At 35.9% G+C, this 25,400-nt stretch overlaps 1 protein-coding gene across 1 annotated transcript in view; it reads right to left on the bottom strand.

The window, feature by feature from the left end:
• Nucleotides 1–18,246, bottom strand: part of LOC105057332 (protein SUPPRESSOR OF QUENCHING 1, chloroplastic) — a 62,027-nt gene extending 43,781 nt beyond the window's left edge. The window contains 14 exon segments of the mRNA XM_010939927.4: nucleotides 751–861; nucleotides 3,063–3,138; nucleotides 3,260–3,320; nucleotides 4,298–4,376; nucleotides 5,622–5,709; nucleotides 7,356–7,488; nucleotides 7,813–7,940; nucleotides 8,759–8,817; nucleotides 11,514–11,613; nucleotides 13,103–13,197; nucleotides 13,300–13,356; nucleotides 17,342–17,442; nucleotides 17,821–17,976; nucleotides 17,979–18,246. Of these exon segments, the coding sequence (XP_010938229.2) occupies nucleotides 751–861; nucleotides 3,063–3,138; nucleotides 3,260–3,320; nucleotides 4,298–4,376; nucleotides 5,622–5,709; nucleotides 7,356–7,488; nucleotides 7,813–7,940; nucleotides 8,759–8,817; nucleotides 11,514–11,613; nucleotides 13,103–13,197; nucleotides 13,300–13,356; nucleotides 17,342–17,442; nucleotides 17,821–17,976; nucleotides 17,979–18,219 (1,485 nt within the window). The 5' untranslated portion in view covers nucleotides 18,220–18,246.
• Between the last annotated feature and the right edge of the window lie 7,154 nt (nucleotides 18,247–25,400).

The raw sequence follows: 25,400 nt of genomic DNA, 5'->3' as shown, positions 1-25,400 counted from the left end.
TTAAGAAATAGTACAAAATATGACAGTTTTTAATATTTGTTGTGTAAAGCCACCCCAATAACAAAGTCCAGCCAAAACCAGGCAAAAAATTGCAGCAAAATATTCACTACAATGCTATTCCCTTCTGTGTAGACCACTAGAATCTAGATCATCCTTTGATGAAAATGGAGCATATGGAGACAACTAGGTAAAGATACATGTTAAAGAAGAACAAAGCTATAAAGTATAAACCTTCTGTTCCTCAAAGAAAACTATTGACATGTACTGAAATTCATTAATTACTATTTTGAGAGGGGCTTGGGAAAAGGTCTGCCATCATATAAAACTGCATTGCCTTGTCAATCAATAATAGCAAAAAAACATGGCACCTGAAATTGAAATGGATTTGATAGGAAAAACATTTAAAATACCAAAGGTAGTATTTTTAAGTAGCACATTTCAATGGTTCTGTAGCTATGCCACTGGCAAGTTTACCAAGTCATGTCTCTCCACTCAGATTGCAATCTAAATTTGATACCAGAAATTCTCAAGTTTTCACATCTGATATGCATGATGCCCCCAAAAGAGTGCAATTTAAAAGGCAGGCTAGCAAGATGGAAAGGAATACAGTACATAGGTGTAAAAATGCTCCAGGAATAGAGTACAGAATATAGATCTCAGCATACAGAGAAAAAGGAACAGTTGTCACCTCGATCCCATGAGTTGTGACATAAAACTAATCAGACCACTAAAAGAAATTGTGACGCTTACAGGCTTATCACTGTACTTCCCTTCTAGAAATTCCAGGTCTGGCAAGACATGCATACAGTTGATGCAGCAATAAGTCCAAAAATCCAGCAAAACCACCCTCCCTTTTAAATTCTGCAGCAAAATATAGGTTCAAAACTGAAGATTTTTGAGCAGTAAAGAGACTAATTCCAGCAAACAATCCTATGAAAATAAAAATAATAATAATTATATAAGCTAGAAGCATGCTAATTTTATTCCATGGGCTGATTGATAAGTCATTTCTAGCTTTTTGTACAAGGCCTACATTCTAAACCCACTTATACTTTCATGTTTTGATACCCTGAAACTTGATGGCTGCTCCTTCATACTGGAGGGTAACTAGAGATTATAATGATAGGTAATAATATACCATATGCTAGACCCACTAGAATTTTTTTGAAACCTAACTTTGATGGCTGCTTCTTGGCAGATAAGAGCCCTTGTGAAGTTATCATTTTTTGAATTAAATATTTCTGAAGACAAAAAAAAAAAAGACTACTTCTCTTTTCTTTATAAATTTCCCAAACCAGGAAGAATATTCAAACCACCAATGACCCATCCATACCATTCTTTATTCAAATTCTAACCACAATATAAGTCCACAAGGCAGTTGTGTACACCCATCTAAGACTCACCTATTTAAGAAAATGGTTTCAATTGTCATGTGGCCACGATACAGGGGATGAGGACATGGCTATTTGTCTCTTCATCATATTTCACATGACTTGCGTGTGTGAATGTGACCTATTAGGATTAGTAATACAGTTATTACATTATTGTCTGAGAAACTTGTTCGCCAGGCTGGCCTAGCAAAAGAATTTGAGCCCTGACAATTGTTGCCACACAATGACAAATTGGTGTGTCTCTGATCCTGCCAAAATATGTTTGGCCCTGAACAGAAATATAGGTAATCTCAAAGAGTGATGGGAGATCATGGTACTGAATTTCCTCATCAAGACTCGTAAAAGAGTTCACTTGAACCATCCTCCCACCGACATGGTTCTAAAAACTGATTAAATTTGTCTTGGTGCAGTCACCTTCTGAAATTTTGGAGTAAGGATATAAAATCCAGGAGCCAGTAACAATACACAGTCACCTCAAAATCAAATCAATCATGTTGCAGTCCTGTAATTATACTTCATCTTAAAACTGACTAACAGAATATCATGTTTTGCATGTCTAGAGTCATATTTCAATACCAAGAAGGAAGTTTAAAATTTGCAATAAAAGAGAATGATGTGATGGAACTGATTGATGGTGTTGTCTGGTGAAACAAAGGCCAGAGATTACCTTGGTGAGGTGGAGACTGGATTTGTATACACCTTACTTATAAGCAATCATAGCCTATGGTGCAAAATCTAATAAAATAATACTGGAAGGCACAAGTAAGGTAAGAAAAGAGATTGGCCCTGACAAATGTATCCAGTAGGTCTGACACCACATCGATACTTTCAGACGTTCGGATGGGAGAAAAGTAAAATTTCATGATGATTTCTTTAAGAGAAAAGCCAGGAAAGGAGTTCTAATGAACCAGATTACGGTTTAAAGTAGATCTACACAAAAACTTAGAAGTGTTTTTTTCCTTATACTTCAGTGAAAATGAAAAAGACTGCTAACAAGTAACAGGTAAATAATAATAGAAAATGGCAGATCTAGTAAACAAGTCCAGTAGTCCCAGACTCCCAGTAGTTATAGTCCAGACTCCAGATAAAATTCACTAATTAGAATTTAATACAAGTTGTGAGTAATCATTTGAGAAAGCACCACCGTTCGACGTGGCTCTAGATTGGAATGAGCAGGAAACATGGTTCATTAAGCTGACCATAAACAGATGAAAGGACTGTTGGTTATGGTAGGTTGGGAAGATTTTTGTATTACAAAAGATAAAGTTCTATATTGTTAAGAAAGAACCTGAGAAAGTAGAGAGGCTCATCAACTGGAAAAGGTGTTGCCAGATTGTCACATGTCAGAAACTACACACGTTTCTAAATACAATATTTAAAATTTATATCCAGCTGTCAATGCGCACTCATCTTTTGTTTTTAGGATTTTTAATTGTCATGAAAGCTTATGGGACAACTTTATTTTTGAAATTATGTCCGAGAAGTTAGTATCTAGAATCATTGCAGAATATCACATGTCAAGAAGTTATTCTAAAAAGAAAACAGAGAGACAATCTGAAGGAGCAAACAAGTACTCACAACAAGTTGAGCTTATGGATACACACCAAAGTAGTGGTACCAGAAAAATCAGAAAGCATTATTGATGATAAGTGTTTAGAAGTTATCAACTACCCTGTATAACTGAAGTGGAGCTGCATTCAGCCACTCAAGCTTTGATGGAAATTCAGGCACATTTGAAGCAGAGCCCCTTGAAAAATGAATAATGATGCATTGAAGTTAAGACATCATTTATTTTCACTAAAGAGAATCAGTCAATCAAATCTACCTTCAGACAAAAACTGTTAAATTTGAAGTAATTTATTACATACCTCACTTCTAGGTCAGACAAATAGTTCTTAATTTGTTGTATTCTTGATGACTGGGACTCTCCTATAAACAGTAAAAAGCAATGAGTCGTATCCAAAGCTTTGACATGTTAAAACTACTAAAGAAAAACATAGACAGAACATTCATTGTGCCAATAAGCTTGCATATAAAACCCAGCATGTCCATAATAAGCCAATGACAAATCAACTTTCCTTTAATGAAGAAAGGACTTTTGTCCAAATTGCAGACAGCGAGATCAATATCTCCATGTTTACTTTTCAAACCAGAGTACTTCCATGTAATCATAAACTTGTATATGCCTGGTTTTAGCATGAACGTTAACCAGCAGGCCCCTGAAAAACTATCATTGGTTCTCAACCTGACATCAACTCTCAGTGGATATGGCTGAGAACCTAGACATGGTAAGTATAGGCATGAGAGGTCAAGCCATAAGTACCTAGAGCACCATTTCGTAGATTTTCAAACCTATTAAATTGGTCATGTATATAAGATCCTGCAAAGGAGCAACCCTCGATGACCCATTGGACATGGAATGAAACTAAACCAAGAGATATGAAGGCAAATATAAGGGGAAAAGAATCCATGTTTGAGGTACTAACAAAAAGCAGAAGAGCCAAACTGAAAGTTTCTAATGAGCTGCTTAAATATATCTTTAAAATCTGATATCGTGAAATTAGAATTCTCTGAAAAACATGGTGCTCTTTTTGTCAAAAATTCATTTTTAGGTTTTATAAACAGTACTGGGGTTCAATGCCAAAGATTTTCTGCAAAAGCAATCAAACAACATTTCATAGAGATTGTTTTTTCAAGATTTTTGTTAACCCATTCTTATAGAATTTGCCAATCTTACATCTACTGCAAGTGCATGGTCCAAAATAAAAATGAAAAGAAAAAATTATTGGAAAAAAAAAACATAAATGTTGTAATGAGATTGCAGTTACACCTGATGTACAACAAACACGTAGAAGGAAATGGGAAAAAAAGAGACTAATATGGGTTCTGATACATACATGTCATACCTTCATTCTGACCAAAGATTGAACTGTTTGTCCCCGTAAACAAATTCAGTATACCTTTCACAGATGCAAATTGCATTGCCTGAAGAAGAACAGAAGTTTCATGATATATATATATATATATATATATATATACATATAACAGATGCTAGGCAGAAAATCAAGATGTATATATGTATATGTACACCCTAAACTCCTTATTTATATTGCAACTAATATATACAAAAGTAAAAAAAGTCACACTAAATATGGAATGCTTTGATGCCCCTATTCTGTACTTTTGGCCCTTTGGGACATCAAGACAATATATAACTAAGGTACTCATTAGGCATAAACAAACTTAGTCACATGTTGTGAGAGCTTTGACAACCTTAACATATTCAACCTGTAATCACTGTTTCCACTTGGAGAAATCAATGATATGACCGAGGCTGCAAGAAAGATGCATGAGCTGCACATTTATAGAGGATGTTCAAAAAGGTACTGGCATCTAATTACCGTTATTTGCGTAACATTAAAGAATATCTAAGGAGATGATCAAGAGTAATCCTTGTAAAGGAGCTTCTCAGGCCTCATGCATTCGTGTAAATACAAGTGGCATACACATAATAGACACAAGCTACATCTGGCAAGGGAAAGGTTGATTTTGCATGAATAATGGGGAAAAAAATTCTCTGGCATAGAAATTTTTACAGACACTGCTCACTACTGGTTCTAAATAAGTTAGATGATTTTAAGATGGAGATTCAAAGAATTATTACAGTTTTGTGGTTAAAAAGAACACAAGTAAAAAAGAAACAAAACTTGGATTCCATAAGCGGCTTTGTAAAGGTAGTTATATACTATAATTACAGATATCCAATGCTTACACAGATTTGATCTTTGCTTGCATACAGATTTGAACTTGTAATCATTTTTTAATCAAATAAGGTACAATTTTCAGTGATCAGGTGATCCATATTTCTTAATCATTGTGCATCCATATTTCACTTAACTATATTTCATTAAGTATGCTTACTAGTCTCCTCCCACTTTTGATACTTCAGTCAGATTTCAAAAAATTGCAGGTCAGAGAATGTAAGCTTAGGCATCTGCATATATATTCTCAACCCAGACTTAGTTCAGGCTCCTGTATTGATTATAAAGATGTGGTCAAAAAACAAAAGCTCGGGAGTTAAATGACTTTGTCTAGTATTTTGCACTCCTCCAGATATCCTATTGTATGTCTCACTAAACCAAAAGAAGGTAAAAGCAAATTAATGTCCATAGGAATGCAATTACCATAAAAAGTTTGCTTTATTCATATATTTTATTATATAAACTATACCTTCCAATTGGAAATTGTAAAAAGGAGACAAGAAACAGCGATTCCCAAACTTCCGTATCTTAGAATTTCTCGCCGAGAACCCTGTAACCTGTAAACAAATTATTCCTCAAACCTTGATGCGACATTGAAGCATATCTAAACCCGACAAAATAGATTCAAATAAAGCCAGCTTGAGATTAGGGCAATGGACAGGAAGCAACCAGAAAATAGTAAAAAGATCATACTTTGTTAGTGTTTAATAGAATTTCTCAAACATCATAAGCCACAACTAAAGTTATTTAGCAAAACTAAGCCAAGTGTACTTAACGGGGTTGACTTACAAACATTCAACATTGACATGGCTGCTTTTAGAACCACAAACTCAAACAGCAATGCAACTCTGAAGTTCATAAATAATGGAAATGAAAAAGTAACTTCATGGATGCACTTGGCGGTACTTTTTACAGCTCCATCAATGTCTTCCTCTAGTAACATGTTCGATATGCTCATTAAGACTGGATGCCATAAAAGATGGTGGCATAAAACATTCCAGGATATTCGGGATTACAAAAATACCAGGTCATACATCTCTAGCAGTTAAATTACCTTCATTTCACACTTGATTTTGACCTTTTCTTCATTTTGTATTTAAATTTATTAGTTATGAATAATTTAATCTATTTCTTTTTGCACAAAACAGATTGTATCTCTGCCTTGAAGGGCTAATTATGGGAGAACTTGGGCTGAAAATCTAACAGCTGGTTTAGGCTTAGGCTTTATTATCAGGCCCTTGTAATTGGGACTTGACCATGATTAAAAAAAACTGTTAGAATCCTGCAATAATGCTTGGTTAGGCTTCAGCTTTATTATCAGGCCCTTGTAACTGGGAGCTCAGTGATGATAAAAAAGCCTGTTGGAGTCATGCAATAATGCAACAACTTTACTTGCTGTCAAGTAAATTGTTGAAAAGTTCACTTTGAGGATAATTATCTGAATAAGATGCACTATCCTCCTTGTGGATCCGCTATTATTGACTTCTTTGAGAAATCACCAATTATATATGTTCTTGCTCCAAGTATATGAACATAAGAAAAACCCGCTTGATGCATCATAAGTCTAAGGAACAACACTATAGGTGTATTTTATATGCACATGCTGGACAAAAAGTAAAGATTTTTGTACAGCTAAAAGATTAATTTGCCCTTTTTGACCAATTGAGGTCAATTCAAAGCATGTTATCATATATAACACAGCATTATGCAGAGTTGCCACATGATAGGCTGCAGATGGTGAAAAGTGCTTGAAGGGTTTTGAAACACTTGGTCGTGCTAATTGCTTGTAATCGATGTCTGTCGGTAGAGCTGAAAATCAAGAATAGTGGCCTCATCAATGTCTGAGTAGGCAAATTTGCGGCCTTCTACAGAGTTTGATACAAAAATGAGGGAAGCAACCTAGCTAGAAAGATTGTAAGTAGTTAAATGAGAACTTCCACGTTGAAAGTATTCATAGTAACTTAGTATGGCTAGCAAAAATGCTTGTTATTCACTTCATCATGTCCTTTCCAAATCAGACATAATAATTCGATACTTTTTCGATGCTATGTATTACCGCACAAACCACGACTAGTCTGTAGGAAATAATAGATCTTGCATGCAATAATAAGACATAGTAATTATAAGAATTAAGCATAGATACTTCCCACACTGCCATAAAAACAAATTTAGTTCTATCTATTGCCATTGGAACTGACCTTACCCTCCAAGAAAATTGACTTTCTCACTTGTGGAGTTTATTTCCTGAACAAACTCGCCATTTATTTTTTCATTATGCAGCTTGGAAGAAGTATTTCCTGAAGAACTAATAACCTGAGGGTGTTGCAGCTCCTCATCTGCAACAGCTATTCCTGATTAGTGTTCAATGTGGCAAGGGGAAAGATGTCTTGTCCATTAACATCAAACGGATATCATCAGAACTCCAGTGGCACAACCAAAGCAAACTTCAGCATCAAAACCATCAAACAATTTAATAACGTCATGAACTGGTTTGATGAAAAATGAAGAACATAGGTCCACCTAGCTATTAAAATATTTTTAGTAAAAAATTTCCATACAATGTGCAAACAGTTTATTGACCTATTATAAATACTGGAACAAAAGCTTCCCTGAATGCTACATTTATTGATGAACACAAACTTATTCTTTGAACTACATACTATGATAACCAGAATGACCGCCATTTAGAATGTCATGAATTGAAACATTTCCAATATCCTTTCTGATGAGTGAAGGACTCGCTTGCTGCAGTGTCTCTTCTGTTAGAGTAGTGGTCACAGCAATACATCTGCAAGTAGCATAAAAGGAAGATTATTAACTAAATGAAAGACCTAAAAGATTTACAAGATGGAAAGAGACCTAAAGAATCCACGTATGTTACATTTTAATCATGACATTCCCAGATATTTTTAGCAGGAAACACCTAACCTGAATATAATTCAGGCATGCTTTTGTTCTGCTGCATAAAATTAAATGCAGATGGAACAATCTCATCAATTATTGATGACATACCAACTTGTGGGTGAAATTCTCCAGAGTGGGGAGGGTGCTTGAACTTTGAGTGTACAAAATCTGCTAGTCTAGGGCACTCGAAGCGCTATACTGTGCTTGCATATGCTGTCCTTGCCCCAGTCCCAAATATCCTACTTTAACATGATTCACAGGGTTTGACAATTGACCAGCATTTCATGAGCAAGAAACCTGATAGAAGAGAAATCCTCTCTTTGGTCCTTTTCCATGCAAAAGAGGAAAGCATGATTTTTTTGACAATCGATCCTTGCAGCTTCCTTTTTTTACAGAGCATGACACATAATAAATGGTAAAGATTCATCAAAGGTTTGACTATCATGTCCATGATTTTAAGTTCCTGGCATCTATCTTTTTAAATACTATATCATATACTAGATTTGATCCCTGTAAAATCAATGTCATATTAAATTGTCATTCTCTAAAACCAGCACATACTGTACATTACAGTTTCTAAGCAAAAGAACACATAGAAAACTGGTTGTCTGACATCTGTTAAGTATACAAGGCCAAATGATGATGCAAAGCTCAAGCAAAGCCTGCAGCCAACAAATAATAAAAGAAATTACTATCTGATACCTCATATGTGCAGCTTTTGCAGCCTGAACTCCAGCAAGGGCATCTTCAATCACAATGCACTGAATAATTTTCAAAGTTAGAAATCTCAATCTAAGTTTGAATAGAATCCATAACATTTTGATGAGCTTTCAAAAAAATTTTAGTGGTTTTTGCAAACTAAGCATGATTGGAGCACCAAGGTAGTGAATTGTGCGCAAGAGGAATCCCAGCAATTTAACACAAGACTTATGATGGACTAGAACGTGCATCATTTACTTAATTAGACTGTTGAAGAAAATAAATAAGTAATCACTTCTGGTATGCATGAAGGAGTCTTCTTCAGTAAAGTGGAATATGCCACCTGTGTCAACTGAAAAATACAAAGGACACTCGGAATTACCAAAACCATAACAATAACTAATATACCTTAGCCCAATGATAACAAACGCATCCATTATTACTGAACTTTTCTAAATTCCCTATCAGAACTTCCATTCATGTTAACTATGATTATCCTCATATTTCCGGATTTTAAACAAATAAAATAAGAATTACTCCATAATGAGGCCTCCTCAAGTTTATCACATATGCCCATACCATCATAGTATATTCTTGATAACTACGTCAATTGGCATAACTCTTATGGTTTCTTCAATTTATCCATCTCTAAACTATCCTTTTGATTTCACTAGGCCTCATCTCTTAACCTAAAATACTTAGTTTAAGAAAGGAAGACTCTTCCTTAGGACAAGGCACCAAAGAACTCTGGGAAGAATCCAAGAAGGAAAACAAAACCCACAAAAACACTCTCAAGATTGGTAGCGAACCCAATATTTTCAAACCTAGCAAATCCTAGCGCTCCTGGCCAAAACATTAACTGGAAGCCCTGTAACTCTATGGCTTCCTTAATTACCCTATCCATTTTCCAACAGCTATTCAGTAAGACTAGTTTCTTTCAAGCCACATGTTTAAACAAAATGTGAGAATAATATGATCTTTTAACTCTTCAATTTCCCTGGAAATCTGGAAAAATATCTAGAACTAAAAGAACTTCATGATGGAGAAATGAGTTAACACAAGCAGACACAAGAACTGCACAAAAAATTGTCATCATAAGAGAAAGAACCAAGAGAAGTTTTGTTCACATAAACTATGTAGAAGGACATATCAAGTCCAACACATGGGGTGGATGCATCCAACCCCACATAATACGCAATAGCATCCAACTGCTAGTGCCCTAGAATAATTCCTAAATCATAGAGTATATAGCATCATGGAACCTGAAATGGCTGCTAAGATTCATACAGAAATTCTAAAATTCACATCTATAACATGAGGATTCAACACATGAAATTTTGTGTCCATTTAGGGCATGGTAAACAACATTATAGCATCTAGCTATTAGTACACTCGGTTGACAAAACAATGATGTAGCCCCATGTGATCCATTGGTAGGGATGCCTTACAACCTACCAAACAAATTTTCTTTTGAGTTTTAACAATCAATAACTGAACATTAGGTGCTCTTCCTCATGTGATCTGACTCCACAAAACCTTCTGTTACAAACTTTTCAAATCATTTGAAAAGTTCTTGGTGCTGACACCAAAACAATCATGCAAAGTCACAGTATGCAACACTGACAATTTTGTGCCATAAGTTGGAAAGCACTAGCTCCATTTAGTCATCCCTTTCTATCTCTTAACCCAGTTTTCTTCTCTCTTTTGTATCTTACATAAAACTGAGTCAAAGAGATGAAATGCAATTACTCGCTCTGATTTTCATAATACTGTTGATCTAGACCAAATGAAACAGTTCATTCCTGCATCGCAGATCTTAAGTTAAACATTACAAAACCAAAAGTGAGCTTGAGAGCCAACCTTTGTGATGATCTTCTTATTGTGGACAGAAGACACTTGTCATTGATCATAATTAATTGTAGATGTAGCAGTTGCGTAACAAGTGAAGTCAACTTACCCTTTCAACAACAATCACATGAACAATAGAAATGTAAATACAGCACCATTAACAACCATCCAATGGATCCTAGTTTGGATGTTTCAAGAATAGAAATGAATCAGCGGATAAGATGGCTTGACTATCTAACCTCACTTTAGTACAACCAAGGTTCGCGGACTCGATATCGGAATCCGTGCCAGTTGCCGACCGATACCGTACCGTACCGACAATAAAAAATTCAAAAAAAAATCCCACCCAACAGCCAAAAAGAAAAGAAAACCAAGCCGAACCGCTACCATATCGGACCAAACCGCCAGGTATCAGGAGGTTCGAGCCGATACTATACCGAACCGACTAGTTCGGTCTGGTTCAGACCATTTTTCAAAAAATTGATCTGAATCAAATCGGTTGCCCACCGATACGATATGGTACGGATTATACCAGTCGGTTCAGATCGGTACAGAATACCATGAGTACAACAAAGGATAACGAAGACCATGAATATCAAGCAGTAGCTTTGAACTAATTGACAAAGATATGCGACACACAATCTCCACATCTCTAGAATGTAATAACAAAAAATGCAGCAACATTAATGACAAGCATAAATATTATTAAAAAACATGTAAGAAATGTGTAAAGAATGAAAAATCAAAAATAATGATACACATACAATGTTAATCATCTAGAGTTTCAAAAACATACCAAAATTTCCCAAACACACCAAAATTTCCTAACAAAAATAACAATTCCTTCATGGTGACTGATGATAAAAATGAATGTGCTCTAGTCTGGTAAAAGATAAATGGCATTCTTTACCTCACCAGGGGGTATGCTCAAGCTCTTTGATGCGGCTAAGAATATATCTGGAGCAGGCTTTAAATTCTCAAATGCATCAGCAGAAACAATAGCATCAAATCTGGTATGCAGAACAGGTTCCACATTGTCAGCAGATGCCCGAATGCATGAATATAATAACTTTTAAAGAAGCATTGAGAAAAGAGAACCACTATAATCCTTATGCATCTAGAGAGAAAAAAATATATATTCTAGCAGAGTAAAATAGAAGTTCATCAGATATAATGGTTCCTACATATTTCATGGGCTACAAGTATATAGTTCCCAAGAGGTAAAAATATGCCCTTGCCATTACAACAGGTAAATTTGTAGTCTTGTTCCTTTGCACTTTAATGATCCAATTTGATCTATCATATGGAATGATTCATCTTAAATGGTTCATATTTGATAAAGATCATCTCAAGACTTGACAATGTAAAAGACACTCGAAGAATTGAAATAGGGGTGGCAATCAGGTCAGATATGGGTCGGGTTGGATGCAAATTGGGTCAAAAATTGGTCAACCCAAATCCAATTTCTTTATTCAATAGGTCAAACATTCAGATTTAAACTCAACCTATTTATCAAACAGGTAATCTAACCTGACCCACATAACCCATTTATCAAACAGGATGATTCAAGTTAAATGGGTTAAATGAGTTAACAGGTTAAACGGATCGGATTAAATAGGTCAGAAACAAGTTAAGCAGGTTTTAAATAAATTAAATGGGTCGGATTATGATCCGAATGAATGTTAAATAGATCAAAATGGGTTAAATAGATCAAAGGTCTAAACCTGAACCCAACTCATTTAATAAATAGGTCTAAATAGGTGGACCTGTTTATGACCTAAACCCTTTTATGTCAAATCCAAACCTGTTTAAAGCAAGTTGTTCGCGGGTCTGTTTGGTGGGACAGGTCGTACATTGCCACCCTTAAATCTAAAGGCTTAAAACAAAGCAATTGTTCATGGATGGAAATATGCCTTCAACACAGAAGCTTGCTTTCGTTCCCAAGCACCATTGCCACCAAAATATATATACATACGTATATCAAATAAAAACATGAATTGTCTTTCTGGTTACTTTGTATCAATCTACTTTGATGGTTTGATCTGTCATGCATTAAAGAAGTTTCTCAAAGACACATAATTCTTTCATCAAGATCTAGAAACATAAATCTAATCACATTTGCCTTTTTCCTCTTTGTTATTTCCTTTGCTTCAATCTGAGGATTATCACTACTATAGATGTCAACTTATATTTTGGCTACCAAAAATTTAGAACATCAAGGGTTCCGGTTGCCAAGTCTAACAACTAATAACCCAAATTTTGTTTCTAAGGCCTTTAAATTGGGCATAAATTGAGTGTGACTTATCACAGATAAAATACACCTTTTATAGAAATGGAAACACATTGGAATCTTTTATCCTCTACAAGTCTTTATTACATCATATAAGTATCTAACAGCCAATGCAGGCATGGATGAATACTGCGATTTACTAAATAAATAAGACAATTGCAACTCAATAACTTACCAGGCAACACACAAAGATAAGAGAAAGCACTTACATAGATATGGGCAAGCCAGCAGCAGCCAAATTTGCATCAACCTTGATACGGTCTGCGCTAGATGCAACTGCAACTTTAAGTCCAATCCTTTTGCACTATTTTCAAACAGCAGCAACCAATCAGAGAACTTCAGAGTCTGCAAACTAAAATTAAAAAACAAACTGAACATCAATTATGGATCCCGCGAGCAAGTATACCTCCATTATAAGCTCCAGTGCTCCCGGGAATCCAATTCCAGAATTTGGTTTCGCATACTGCAATAGAAGTTCTGATTAGGAACTATATAAAGACAAATGTGTGGGCAGGGATGGATGGAGGGGGGGGGCCCTAGCCCCCCCATCATTCAAAAAAAATAATATTATATATATATATATATATATATATGTATACACTAATTAAAATTTATTATGTGGTCCCCCCAAGCATCTAATATATATATATATATATATATATATATATATATATATATATATATATATATATATTTTAAAACAGAATTTATTATGTGGTAAGTGGATCCTTTACGGAATTTTAAATGCCAACGCCTCCCTTCTTTCTCAAGTCTTTCCATTTCTATCTTTCCCATCATTCAATTTGTGGTTTAGAGGAGATAACCTTGCAATGCTTACAGGATTCATATTTTGTTCTTTGAGGTTTCAATCTTGAAGAACTGAACGAGGACCAATGAAGTGATCATTGAAGTTCTGTAGCAAGTAAGTATTACTATTCACTAGTAATTACCTCCTTTCAATTGTTTTGGGCTGCATGCGCTGTTATGTGATAGGAAGATACAACGGAGTATGCCTTGAATTGAAACATTGCTAGCTGGGAGTTGTATTTGGGAATAGGTCAACACTCACCTACCTTTTTTTTTCTCTTTTTCCCATGCTTCCATTTCCTTTCTTGGAACACACGGCTCACAGGTTCTCATTCCTTCTTCTCCCATCACCTACCTTTTTTCTTTTGATCCAAAGATTCCAAATAGATGTTTTGAGAAGCCTAATAGGTGCATTCTTCTCATCCATAGCTTAACAATTTCAAATCTTACCCGGTCATGAAAAGAAATATAAAAATATTATTTTAAAAATTTATATGTTATTAATATATTTAGTTAATAATATATTTTTATTGTCTAAAATATATGTTTTTTTAAGTTAGCATCATCGTTTTTTAAATTTTTGAGATACTTGATGGACATATATAACTTGAATTTCTATTAGATCTTTGTCGGTATTGCAATAGTGAAAATTTTTCTTGAGATGAAATGATTTGTTGGTCTCTCACATAATAATAGCTTGTAGAATGCGGGTAATACACTTTTAAACAATCCTATTTCTTGCTTTTAATATGTATTTTTAAAGTTAGCCTCTGTCTCATACATAAACATGTTTCTATGACAATATCATTTATTTAATTTCATGTAAAAGGGCAATCCTATTTGTTGCTTATAATATGTATTTTTATAATTGTTTAATCAATAAATCATTTCATTCCTTTTAATTTTATATTAGGCTAATTATGGGAAGGCCACGTACTATTGATGCTTTTTTCAAAAAAAAAATGTGGAAGCTCAATGTGAATATGATGAAGCTACTGATTTATCTCCAGCATCAAATACACAATCTACTCATATTGAGAATTATTCTGCTAAGAATCCAAGAGTAGAAAAAGAAATTGATATTTCTTCTTTAGAACGTGATCCAGGATTACATGTGCCAATATATGAGTATCCTATTAATCAACGTGATGAAATTCGGGTGCTTATATAAAAGCAGGACCATATCAATCTTATCTTTCTCAATATCCTTCATCTGGTTCAGAAAAACATTTACGATGTTTTCAGTATTCTTGGTTTAAGGAGTTTCCTAGTTGGTTAGAGTATTTACCTGCTAAAGATGCAGCATTTTGTTTACCATGCTATGTGTTCAATAATCCTTCAAATGTTTGCCATGGTACCAATGCTTTTACAGAAAAGGGATTTCAAAATTGGAAAAAAGTTCATGGAAAAGATTGTGCATTTTTAGTCCATGTTGGAGATTTGCCCAAATTCACCACATATTATTTGTGTGAAGTCTTGTGACACTTTGATGGCTCAATCTCAACACATAGAGAAAGTCTTTAGCAAGCAAAGTGCTCAAATAGTTGCTAATAATCATTTGCGGCTTAAGACATTTATTGATGCTGTTCGGTGGCTTACATTTCAAGCATATGCCTTTAGAGGTAATGATTAAAGTTCTGAATCATTGAATCATGGAAGCTTCATTGAATTGATAAAATTTTTAGCATCTTATGATCAGAATGTTGCAAATGTTGTACTTGAAAATGCTCCTGAAAATATTCTATATATCTCACCTAGTATCCAAAAGGAGATATTATTCATTTTTGCAAGAAGAATTTGTGCTACAATTTGTGAGAAAATTGAAAATTAAAAATTCTGTATTATTATTGATGAAGCTCGAGATGAGTCCAAAAGAGAACAGATAGCTATTGTTTTGAGATTTTGTTAACAAAGAGGGGTATGTGCAGGAAAGATTCTTTGATCTTATTCATGTGTCAGATACTACAGCATTAACATGAAAAAATGAGATAGCATCTGTTTTTTCTCACCATGGCCTCAATATTCTCAACATTCGAGGTCAAGGATATGACAGAGCAAGTAATATGTGGGGTGAGTGGAATGGACTATAAGCATTGATTTTGAAAGAATGCCCTTATGCAAATTATATTCATTGTTTTGCTCATCGTTTGCAATTGGCATTAGTTGCAGCAGCCAAAAAAGTTAGCTATGTTCATCAGTTCTTTTCTAATTTGACATTTATTGTCAATGTTGTTAGTAGTTCTTCCAAAAGGCACGAACAACTTAGAGCTGCTCATGCTACTAACATTTCAAATTTAATTGCCAATGGTGAGGTTGAAACAGGTAGTGGGCTGCATCAAATTAGAATATTACAACAAGCTGGAGATACTCGATGGGGTTCCCATTTGGCATCTATTGAAAGATTATTACTGATGTTTGATGGAACTTGCTCTGTCCTTCAAATTATTATGACAAAAGGTAACCATTCACAACAAGGTGATGCAGAGTTTGCTTGTAATGCCATGACATCTTTTGAGTTTGTCTTTGCATTGCATCTTATGAGAGATATCATGACAATTACTCATGATTTGTGCCAAGCCTTGCAATGTAAATCTCAAGATATCTTGAATGCCATTACTTTGGTCTCTACTTCTAAAACTTTGATCCAAATAATGAGAGAATCATGTTGGAAAATTTTTTTCAAGAAGTGAAATCATTTTGTGAGAAATATGAGATTGATATTCCTGACATGAGTGCTCCTTATATCATTAGAAGGAGGCTAGCTCATCAACAACAAGATCCTATTTCATTTTAGCATCATTATCGGGTAAACTTATTTATTGCTACTATTGATACTCAATGGCAAGAGCTTAATAATAGATTCATTGAAAATACAATAGAGCTACTTACTCTTAGCTCAAGTTTGGATCCAAGAGACAATTACAAGTCACTTAATGTCAACCATATTTGTGAGCTAGTAAATAAATTTTATCCTGATAATTTTACTGAACAATAAAAGCTACATTTGAGAATACAGGCACAACATTATGAGTTTGATATCCCTCGTCATCCAAAGTTGAAGCAGTTGTCAACAATTTTTGAACTTTGTAAAGGATTGAAAAAAATAGGAAAGTCTATTGTTTACCATTTGATTCGTTTGGTACTAACTCTTTCTATTTCAACTTCAACAACTGAGCGATCATTTTCAGCTATGAAGATTGTTAAAAATAAACTTCAAAACAAGATGGAAGACGATTTTCTTGCAGATTACTTGATTACCAACATTGAGAGAAGGATTGCAGAAAAATTTGATACAGATTCCATTATTGATGAATTTTATGATCTAAAAGAGCGTCGTGCACAACTACGATGATCTCTTAAGGTAAATTTCATGGTGATGATTTTTTTTATATATATAATAGTAATTATTTTGTTTGGAATGAATGTAAAACTTTTCGATTTCATATATTATTATTATTGAAATACATATTAAAATTTCTCTGCTTTCCTCGTATAAGTACTATATATATCCGTCCCTGTGCATGGGTATTCATGCAAGCATGCGTGTGTCTATATATGTGTGTGCTAGAAAGAGAGAGAGAGGGAGGGGGTAGAGAGAGAGGGAGGGGGGGACAGAGGCTCAAAATTGCTACTCGTTTCACCTTATCAAGGTATATCTCAAAAAATCGTTTCTTTGCAGCTTCTGGGTCGAACCCTGTCACTCCCTTCACAGACGCTACCCCTCCAAGGAAATTGGCCTCACCTGCGCCATTCCATTAATCACATTTTATTAAGACAAGATAGAGCTGTCTCAATATTCAATAAAATCGGAAAATCAAATTGCAGAATTGATTAACAATCAAAAGATTTCTGTCATTCTTTGCGCGAAAAAATTTTCAAATTTAGAAAACGGAAACTGTAGAAATCAAGAAACCGTTTGCCCTCATTCTTTCTTGATCCAAATTATCCCTATTCCATAAATTCGTAAAACCCCAGGCGGAATGAATACCATCCAAGAATCTACAAAGTCCTTGTAGCCACTGGACGCGAGACTCGAAACAAATCCCCGATTGCTTAAGAAAACTTCGATGTCGATACACATCAAAGATCAAGATTCAGGATAGCAAGGGAAGAAGAGTACCAGTCCCCATGAACGGAACGAAGTCGTCGACGGTGACCGAAACGCCCATCTCGGCGAAGACGTCAACAGCGGCCATCCGCGACGGCTCTTCGCTGTTGCAAAGCACTCCGTCCATGTCGAAGAGAACGGCCGAGACCTTCCCCCACTCACTGCCTTCTTGTCCTCCCGGCCCACCCTCTCTTCCTCCACCTGTTGCTGCTGCGGAGGCGAGGCGCGAGCGGCCGCGCCGCCGCTCCGACGGCGGACGGAGGCCATGGATAGGGTTTGAGCCGTGCTTCTCCGGCGGTGAAGGAGAATCGAGAGGACCGTGGATACCGGAGGGGATTTGGGAGAATGTGGAGGGTAGATCGGGAAGGTAACAAGTTGAGAGTGGGGAGATGCCAACCGCCTCAGCGCCATATGGCTTCCGAGTGAACGTACAACAGAAAAAAGGAGGAATATTATATAGCAGAGGTGGCGGTGGAGTCGCGTGGGTCCCACTCTGAAGACTATCTAAAAATTTTGATGTTCGACATGGGGTTATTTGTATATTTTGTTTGAAATGAGTCGGCATACTGTGTGCCGTAAACTTGAAATTAGCATGAAAACTTTTACATCTAAACCTCAAAGTATCATAATTACATATAAGTCCCTTACGTAGAATATTCGGAAAATGGGAATGTATTTACGATCAACATAAATCATAAAAATTAACAATCGCGGAAACTGATTCGGTTATTTTGGAATGACCATAATGCCCTTGGGTAGGGTAAGGGACGGATTGGCGCTTAATCGGATTAGGAGGTGATGGACCAGGTTTAGCCTTGGGTGACGAGTGGCTCTGGCCGGATTGGGTTGGTGACACGTGGTGGTTAGCTTGGGGCAGAAGCTGCAAGACGTGGTTTCGTCTAGACCAGTGAGAAAAATAGGCTTATCCAACTCATAATTGGTATTTCGTCAATTATGACTTCTATGCTGCTGCATGGATAAAATTAATTTTATATCGTGTGTTATTGAAACCGAAAATGGTAAATAAACAAATAATGACCCTTAACTGCTTACAATTGTGCGTTCTCAATATCTTCGTTGTGGATAACATGAGTCCTCTTACCTTTAGCTCTTGGAGGTGGCAAATATACTTCTTTATAAAATAAGAAGGGAACAAATTTCTCATCATCTGAATAAATTGTGATTTCAAAAGAAATTTGATTCCATTGTCTATGGTCACACCAAATATAGAAATAGGGCTACAAATCATAAATTTATTCTAGTGCTTATTCTAGTGAACAAAATGTAGCAGAAGTGGCTTGTTTAGAATGGACATGGAAGATATCAGTTTTTATATATTAAAAAAAAATATTTGAATACAATCTCAAATTCCATTACGATATGTATATCTCTCTTGCACTCTTTTCATTATGATAAGTGCATCTCTCTTGCCCTTTGTCTTTCCTCTTATCACTACTTCAACAAGCAAGTTTGCTGATCGTTAGTTAAATCCTAATCCTAAACTAAATGTCTTTCTTTATCTTTCTTGTTAATGTAAACGTGTTGCTCCCTCTAGTTATTCATGGATAAAAACTTTGGTCTAAACACAAACCACATTGCTCCGGGTATAAACACCCTATTCCAAATGAAAAGGTAACATAATTGTCTCTAAGCCTAACATCCAATCAATATTTTCCATCACATGAAATCAATTTTATAATTCAAACCACTGTTAACCATGCTATCCAATAGTATCTAGCCTATGTTATAATTAATGTAAATAAATTATCACATAGTTTAACCCGGCCAACTCAATGAGCGAGTAAATTATCCGTACTTAGCCATCATGACTCTTGGTAAAATTTAGAAATATACTTCTTTACCAAATCATCTTAAATAAATCCTAAAATATACCATATATAAATCTTTAGTATTTAGAAATTGTAACTGTTGTGGTCATGGGTCAAGAGATCGAATGGCTCAGATGGTTGGCTTATACTTTCATCCTCACAGTTTTGTCTTTTAAAAGACACCTCATGTTGAGAGAAAAATTTCAATCCATATAAACCATATCCCCTCTTAACTCATAACCAATGTGGGACTAAATAAGCCCTCTCTACACCACAACACAGTCTCCCAATCAAGAGAGAGTATGTGTGGATAGGAGGCATTCTCACAGACGGCACCAATGTTGTGGTCATAGGTCAAGAGGTCGAATGGCTCAGATGATTGGCTTATGCCTTCACCTTCGCATACGTGAGGTATTGTCCGCTTTGACTCATGATCATTTTTAGGCTTCAATGGGTCTTTAACTTCAATGGGCTTTGATCATTTAGAACCTCATGATTTTGTCTTTTAAAAAGCACCTTACATTGGAAGAGAATGTTTCAATCCATATAAACTATATTCTTTCTTGACTCATAACCGACGTGGGACTAAAGAAGCCCTCTCTACACCACAACAGTAACTATCATGATAATATTTGGTAAAAGGAAATCATAAATCCAAGTCATTATATTTCCTCCCTACTTGATATGGCAAATCTATCCATCACTCCACTATTTTCACAAAATTTTCCTATCTCTACTATTGTCAAACCTAGTTGCAATTTACTAGCCAAGATGCTCTTAGAAGCTACTACACATTTGTCAACTTATCCTGTTAAACAAGCTTCAACCATTTAATTTTAGAAAAGGATCGTTGATTTATTTTCATGATGCCATCTCCCTGAAGTACAATACACTCAAAAATTTTTATAAATAACCACCCAACCTATCCTTTTCCATTGCTTGGGGATGTAAGAAAACTCAGTTGATACAAAGGTTCTAAACGAGTAGTATCAAGAAAAAGAAGCAAAGCAGAACTCTTCTTTGCTACCACAACTATACTTTGTTAATTAGTGACCTCCTGACAAGCCACAATAGCACTTCAAAATTTCTCAGACACTGTTTTATCCAATACTAGCTATCTTAACTAATAGTTCAAATTAAAAGTGCACATTATTACTTGTGAATATGAGATCTAAATTTAAACAAATGCTCAAGATTGAGTGACTGACATAACAACCTCCAGTCTAGTATTACATTGTTTTATTCACCGAATGTGACAAATCCACCCTTCAGAATCCTTACATTTATGGTAACTACTATATCAAATGCACAGTTGCAAGTGAGCCAAGCTATGTCTATATGTAGCTCAACCGCACTAGTCTAAGATTTAGACTTAGATCCGGCTGTCATCTGATGCGCTCGGGTCATGTTTGCTCCCTTTTCATGTCCAGCACAAGCCATGTCTAAATTTTTCAACTTCACTTCTAACTCCATGATTCTTCTTTTCGCACATCAAATCATTCCATACATGACCCAATTTGGGGTCATATTAATACAGATCAATTCCTAATCACAATTAGTTCTTGGAATCCATGATGCACATGATTGGATCGAAAGAAGAGTCTAACGAACAGCTATGATCGGATAATTGAATGACATTTGATTAGAATTAGGGATACCGAGCATGCATGCTCAACATGAGCTTCTCTGTTGTTTTTTGATCTTGGGTGTTGCCTTCAGTCCTTGTGCTTGCTCACTTGATCGTTACAAGATTGTGCCCCTGGCCTTGGAAGTGGAACTTTACATTTGGTTTAGCCATTTAGGTAAAATAGTGCTGGGCCTCTTTGTGATCCTGCACGGTTATTAAGGTATCTTGGAACTCAGTTTGCCTTACAATGTCCCTTTTGTTATTATGCCCTGCATGTCGTCACTTTGTCATTCCTTGTTCATCGGTCACCACCTTACTGCATCTTGTTCATTCTTGTCTAGATTCAGTGCCGAGTCACCGCATCTTGTTCATTCTTGTCTAGATTCAGTGCCGAGTCACTCACATTTTCGTTCAAGCTTTATTCTTCTCTGCTCCAGCTTCAACCCTATACAGCTACTGGGTTTGCTGCTAATGCGATGAATTGGCACTCCATTATTGGCTGTCTTCCCAATTATTCTATAGGTTTATCATGTAAATGCATAGACATTGAGCAGATTTCTCCCATCTTTTTAACTCAAAGCTTTTAATACCTAATGACTTGTCGAGGTATATTATATAACTTCAACACTGGTTGTATTCGTAAAAGCTCAAATTTGATCGGTCAATGGAGCTTGGAATATGCATGCATCCCCAATAGTTGCCTTCTTTTTTTTTTTTTTCCTCATTGAAGAGAAAAATAAATGTGCTGTGATGCTACACAGCCCAGTGATCCATGATCAGTTAACTGACTTGGCTCAGCATTCCAGGAGTAGTCCAAAAGTACTTCGAGGAATTCGTTATGTCCACATGTGGGTGGCACCGTTGGAATTTATTTGATTATCCTATCTGAATGCCATCCACACAAATATCTATCATAATTTATTTTAATTAATTTAATTTAATATATATATGATTGAAAATAATTTCAATAAAATAATAAAAATATATTTGATGATTATCACGATAAAATTAAATCTACATAATCATTATAAATAATATCCATCTCAATCTTTATAACTAATTCAGTATTGCTCTGATGGATGGGCATGTTATAAAAGATGTTTTATAGACTTTCTCCATTTACCAAGAGCTTTTATTATCCTCTTCATAAAAAATAACCAGGATTAGAATTAAAAATAAGATATTGCCATGAATAAGAAGAGTACATCCAGCTTAGTTTCTTTTGTTATGGCAGATAAGCTAATTCCAAAGATCATAGGTAGCATCAATGACTGCTTTTTAGTTCTATTGGCCTATAAAATTTTGATAAACACTACTTTTACAAATAGTCGGACCTTTGAATTCCATGCAACCTTCTTGACCTTTGAGTTGTAATTTGACAAACAACATGCAATAGAACCATATAGTTAGAATCCTTCTCATCATTGAATTCTCTTGATAATTAAAGATAGATTTCCAGTTTACAATCGTGGCCTGAATTTCCATAAATATCGTGATATTACTTCTCCCACCTAAATTGTTCTCATTGAGTTTCTTTAAAAGCGATATTAATTCTCCATAAGAATAAATTATGATGTTTTGAGCTCCCACACAAGACTCTGCCATCCTTGCAGATGGCATGGTGATATTGTTGACTACGAACCTGTCTTCCAAGGCTTTCCTCTTTCCCTCGTAGTTCACAATTTGGCTACCCCTTGCGTGGATTCTTTGACGCTCTGCTTCATATTTGCTTAATTTATAGACTAATGGTTCTTCCTCAGGTGTATCGTATTTGCAACACGCGTGGAAGGCCTGTCTGAAGTGGTAACCATTCATCCAAATTGAAGGTTTCACCATTTCAAAGTTGCCTTGAGAAACAATCACTTAGATTTTCAGGTTGTTTCTAATCTTATCAGGAATTATCACTCATCGTGGAGTGATACTTCTAATTGGAGAGAAGAATGGGAGAGAAAAAAAAAAAGAGAGAGAAAGTTATTAATTTCCTTTGGTTGAGAGTTTTTTAATAAAAAAAATAGAAAAAAATAAAGAGAAATAGAGGGAATACAAATCCCCTCAAATCCATTGTTGTGGCTAATCTCTTGTTGCATCTGTTGTCGGTGAAGAGCATCTGCAAAATGAAGTCTACACTAATCAACATTGTGTCCGATGGGGACCCTCCAATACTTAAGTTAGTAGGAAGTGATGAACAGCAGATAAGTATTTAGAGTGGCAGAGTATCATCCAGAATTACCTTACCAAATGCTGTTCATTTACTTTCTTTTATTGACGAATAGTTGGTAACCGACGATTAGACACATGGGTCCCACTCGATCCGATATTATGTAATCATGGGATGGATGTTATACCCGCCACTGATCGTATTCTGACCATTATGTGCTTTCTGTACTGACAGTTTCTGGTAAGCCGACTATATGTCGGTAATCAAAGTATGTCAATCGTACGTCGATAATTGTGAAAGTCCGAATGAGCATCGATCAGTAATTGATATGTCGATGGTCATTGATCTGAGATCAGTCGAGTTGTCATAGTTAGAGTTTGTTGATGGCTGCGGATAACCAACTGTCAGTCGGCCAATCGATTGATAGTCGGTAGGTCATGCTTATCAGGCTGATCGAAAGTCAAAATCAGAGAGTCGACTGAATCATCCCAACATTTGCCCTCCACTCCCAAGTCCAATGTAGTCTAACATGCGTGTTGTCACGTGATCTGTCACGTTGGGCAAAAAGAGTTGCCACGTATTGTCTCGATCTTCGATTCGACTGCGAACATTAATGATTTTTTGAAATATGAAGGGTCTCTAGTCATTTTGTTGTTTCGATAACTATGAGATCATCATTAAGGTGTCGCTTCGAAAAAATAATTCGACGTCCTGCAAATCCGAACGATTTGATTCTGACTAGTAGATTTTGACCACATGTCCAAATGTCATTGGCTATGTACTGTTCACCCAGATAGTGGTGAGGTGGCGTGATTTGAGAGTAGATGCATCGAACCGTCCGATCAATGGTTGGTTTTGATGTAGCCACTGTCGACATCTAAGAAAATCTTGATTTGAATGACTTCATCTGGACCGTTGAGGGGTCCTATATATATAAAGTCACTTTCATCTGGACTTTCTCCTTTTGCATTCATCATTCTCCTCTGCAACAGAAGATTCTGCCCCAATGTTGAGAGCTTTTAAAGTTTCTCTGTTCTTTGCGTCATCCCTAGCTCCAGATCGAGTTTCCATTCCTTTCCTTGGGTTTTTCTTCAAGGTTTTTTTATTTCTAATGGCAAGTAAGAAAATGAAGGCTTCATCTTCTCAAGATAGTTGGTCGGAGAATCCGACCGATGATTCTCCTTTGGATTCAGAGATGGAGGTTTCTTCTTTGTCCGGACCTAATGTCGATCAACTCCAGCAACAGTACCGTATCCCGAAGCAATTTTAACTTTTTGCTCCTGATCTGGACGGTCGGTGAACTCTCCTCCTCCGGATCATGTTGCATTCTATGTCGATGATCTTCGGACCGATCTTCGATTTTTTATTCTGGAGTTTATCCAGAATCTTCTTGATTATTATCAACTTTGTCCTGCTCAGCTGGCTCCGAATTTCATTCGGTTGATTATCAGCTTTGCCTTATTGTGTCATCTTGTCCCGACCAATCCTCGTCCTTCTCTTTGTCGAGCTTACTTTGTTCTTCATTCTCATCCTAAAGCCAAGGGATGGTGGTTTTTCAACTCGAGGAAGGGTCTTTCTTTTATCTCTGATTTTCTATCGTCCATCCATGAATGGAAGAACCAATTTTTCTTTTTTTTTTCTTCATCTCCTTGGGGTTTTCCTTCACGCTGGTGTGATATGAGAATCAACCCCAATTAGCATAATCGGATTGACATCATCGATCGGAAAGACTTCTTCCGACTTAAAGATATAGAAGTTCCACCGCAATGAGAGCTAATGACAGAGCATGCTCTCTATGATGCCAGACTTAGTTCGGTAACTTCTTTAGGTATAGCATAGTCGGTCGTATTATTTTTTTTTTATTTCTGAATTTTATACTGAACTTTGTCTTTTGATTGCAGCCATGCGGACGAGAACACAAGTTTCAACTGCCGACATCTGTCTATATGCTGCTAAGAAGAGGACAGTGACTGATGCT

This window comes from Elaeis guineensis, chromosome 14 (genome assembly GCF_000442705.2).
Source record: "Elaeis guineensis isolate ETL-2024a chromosome 14, EG11, whole genome shotgun sequence".
NCBI classification, from domain to species: Eukaryota; Viridiplantae; Streptophyta; class Magnoliopsida; order Arecales; family Arecaceae; genus Elaeis; species Elaeis guineensis.
Note: the sequence above shows the minus strand (reverse complement) of the source record. Positions and strands in the feature narration are given on the sequence as shown.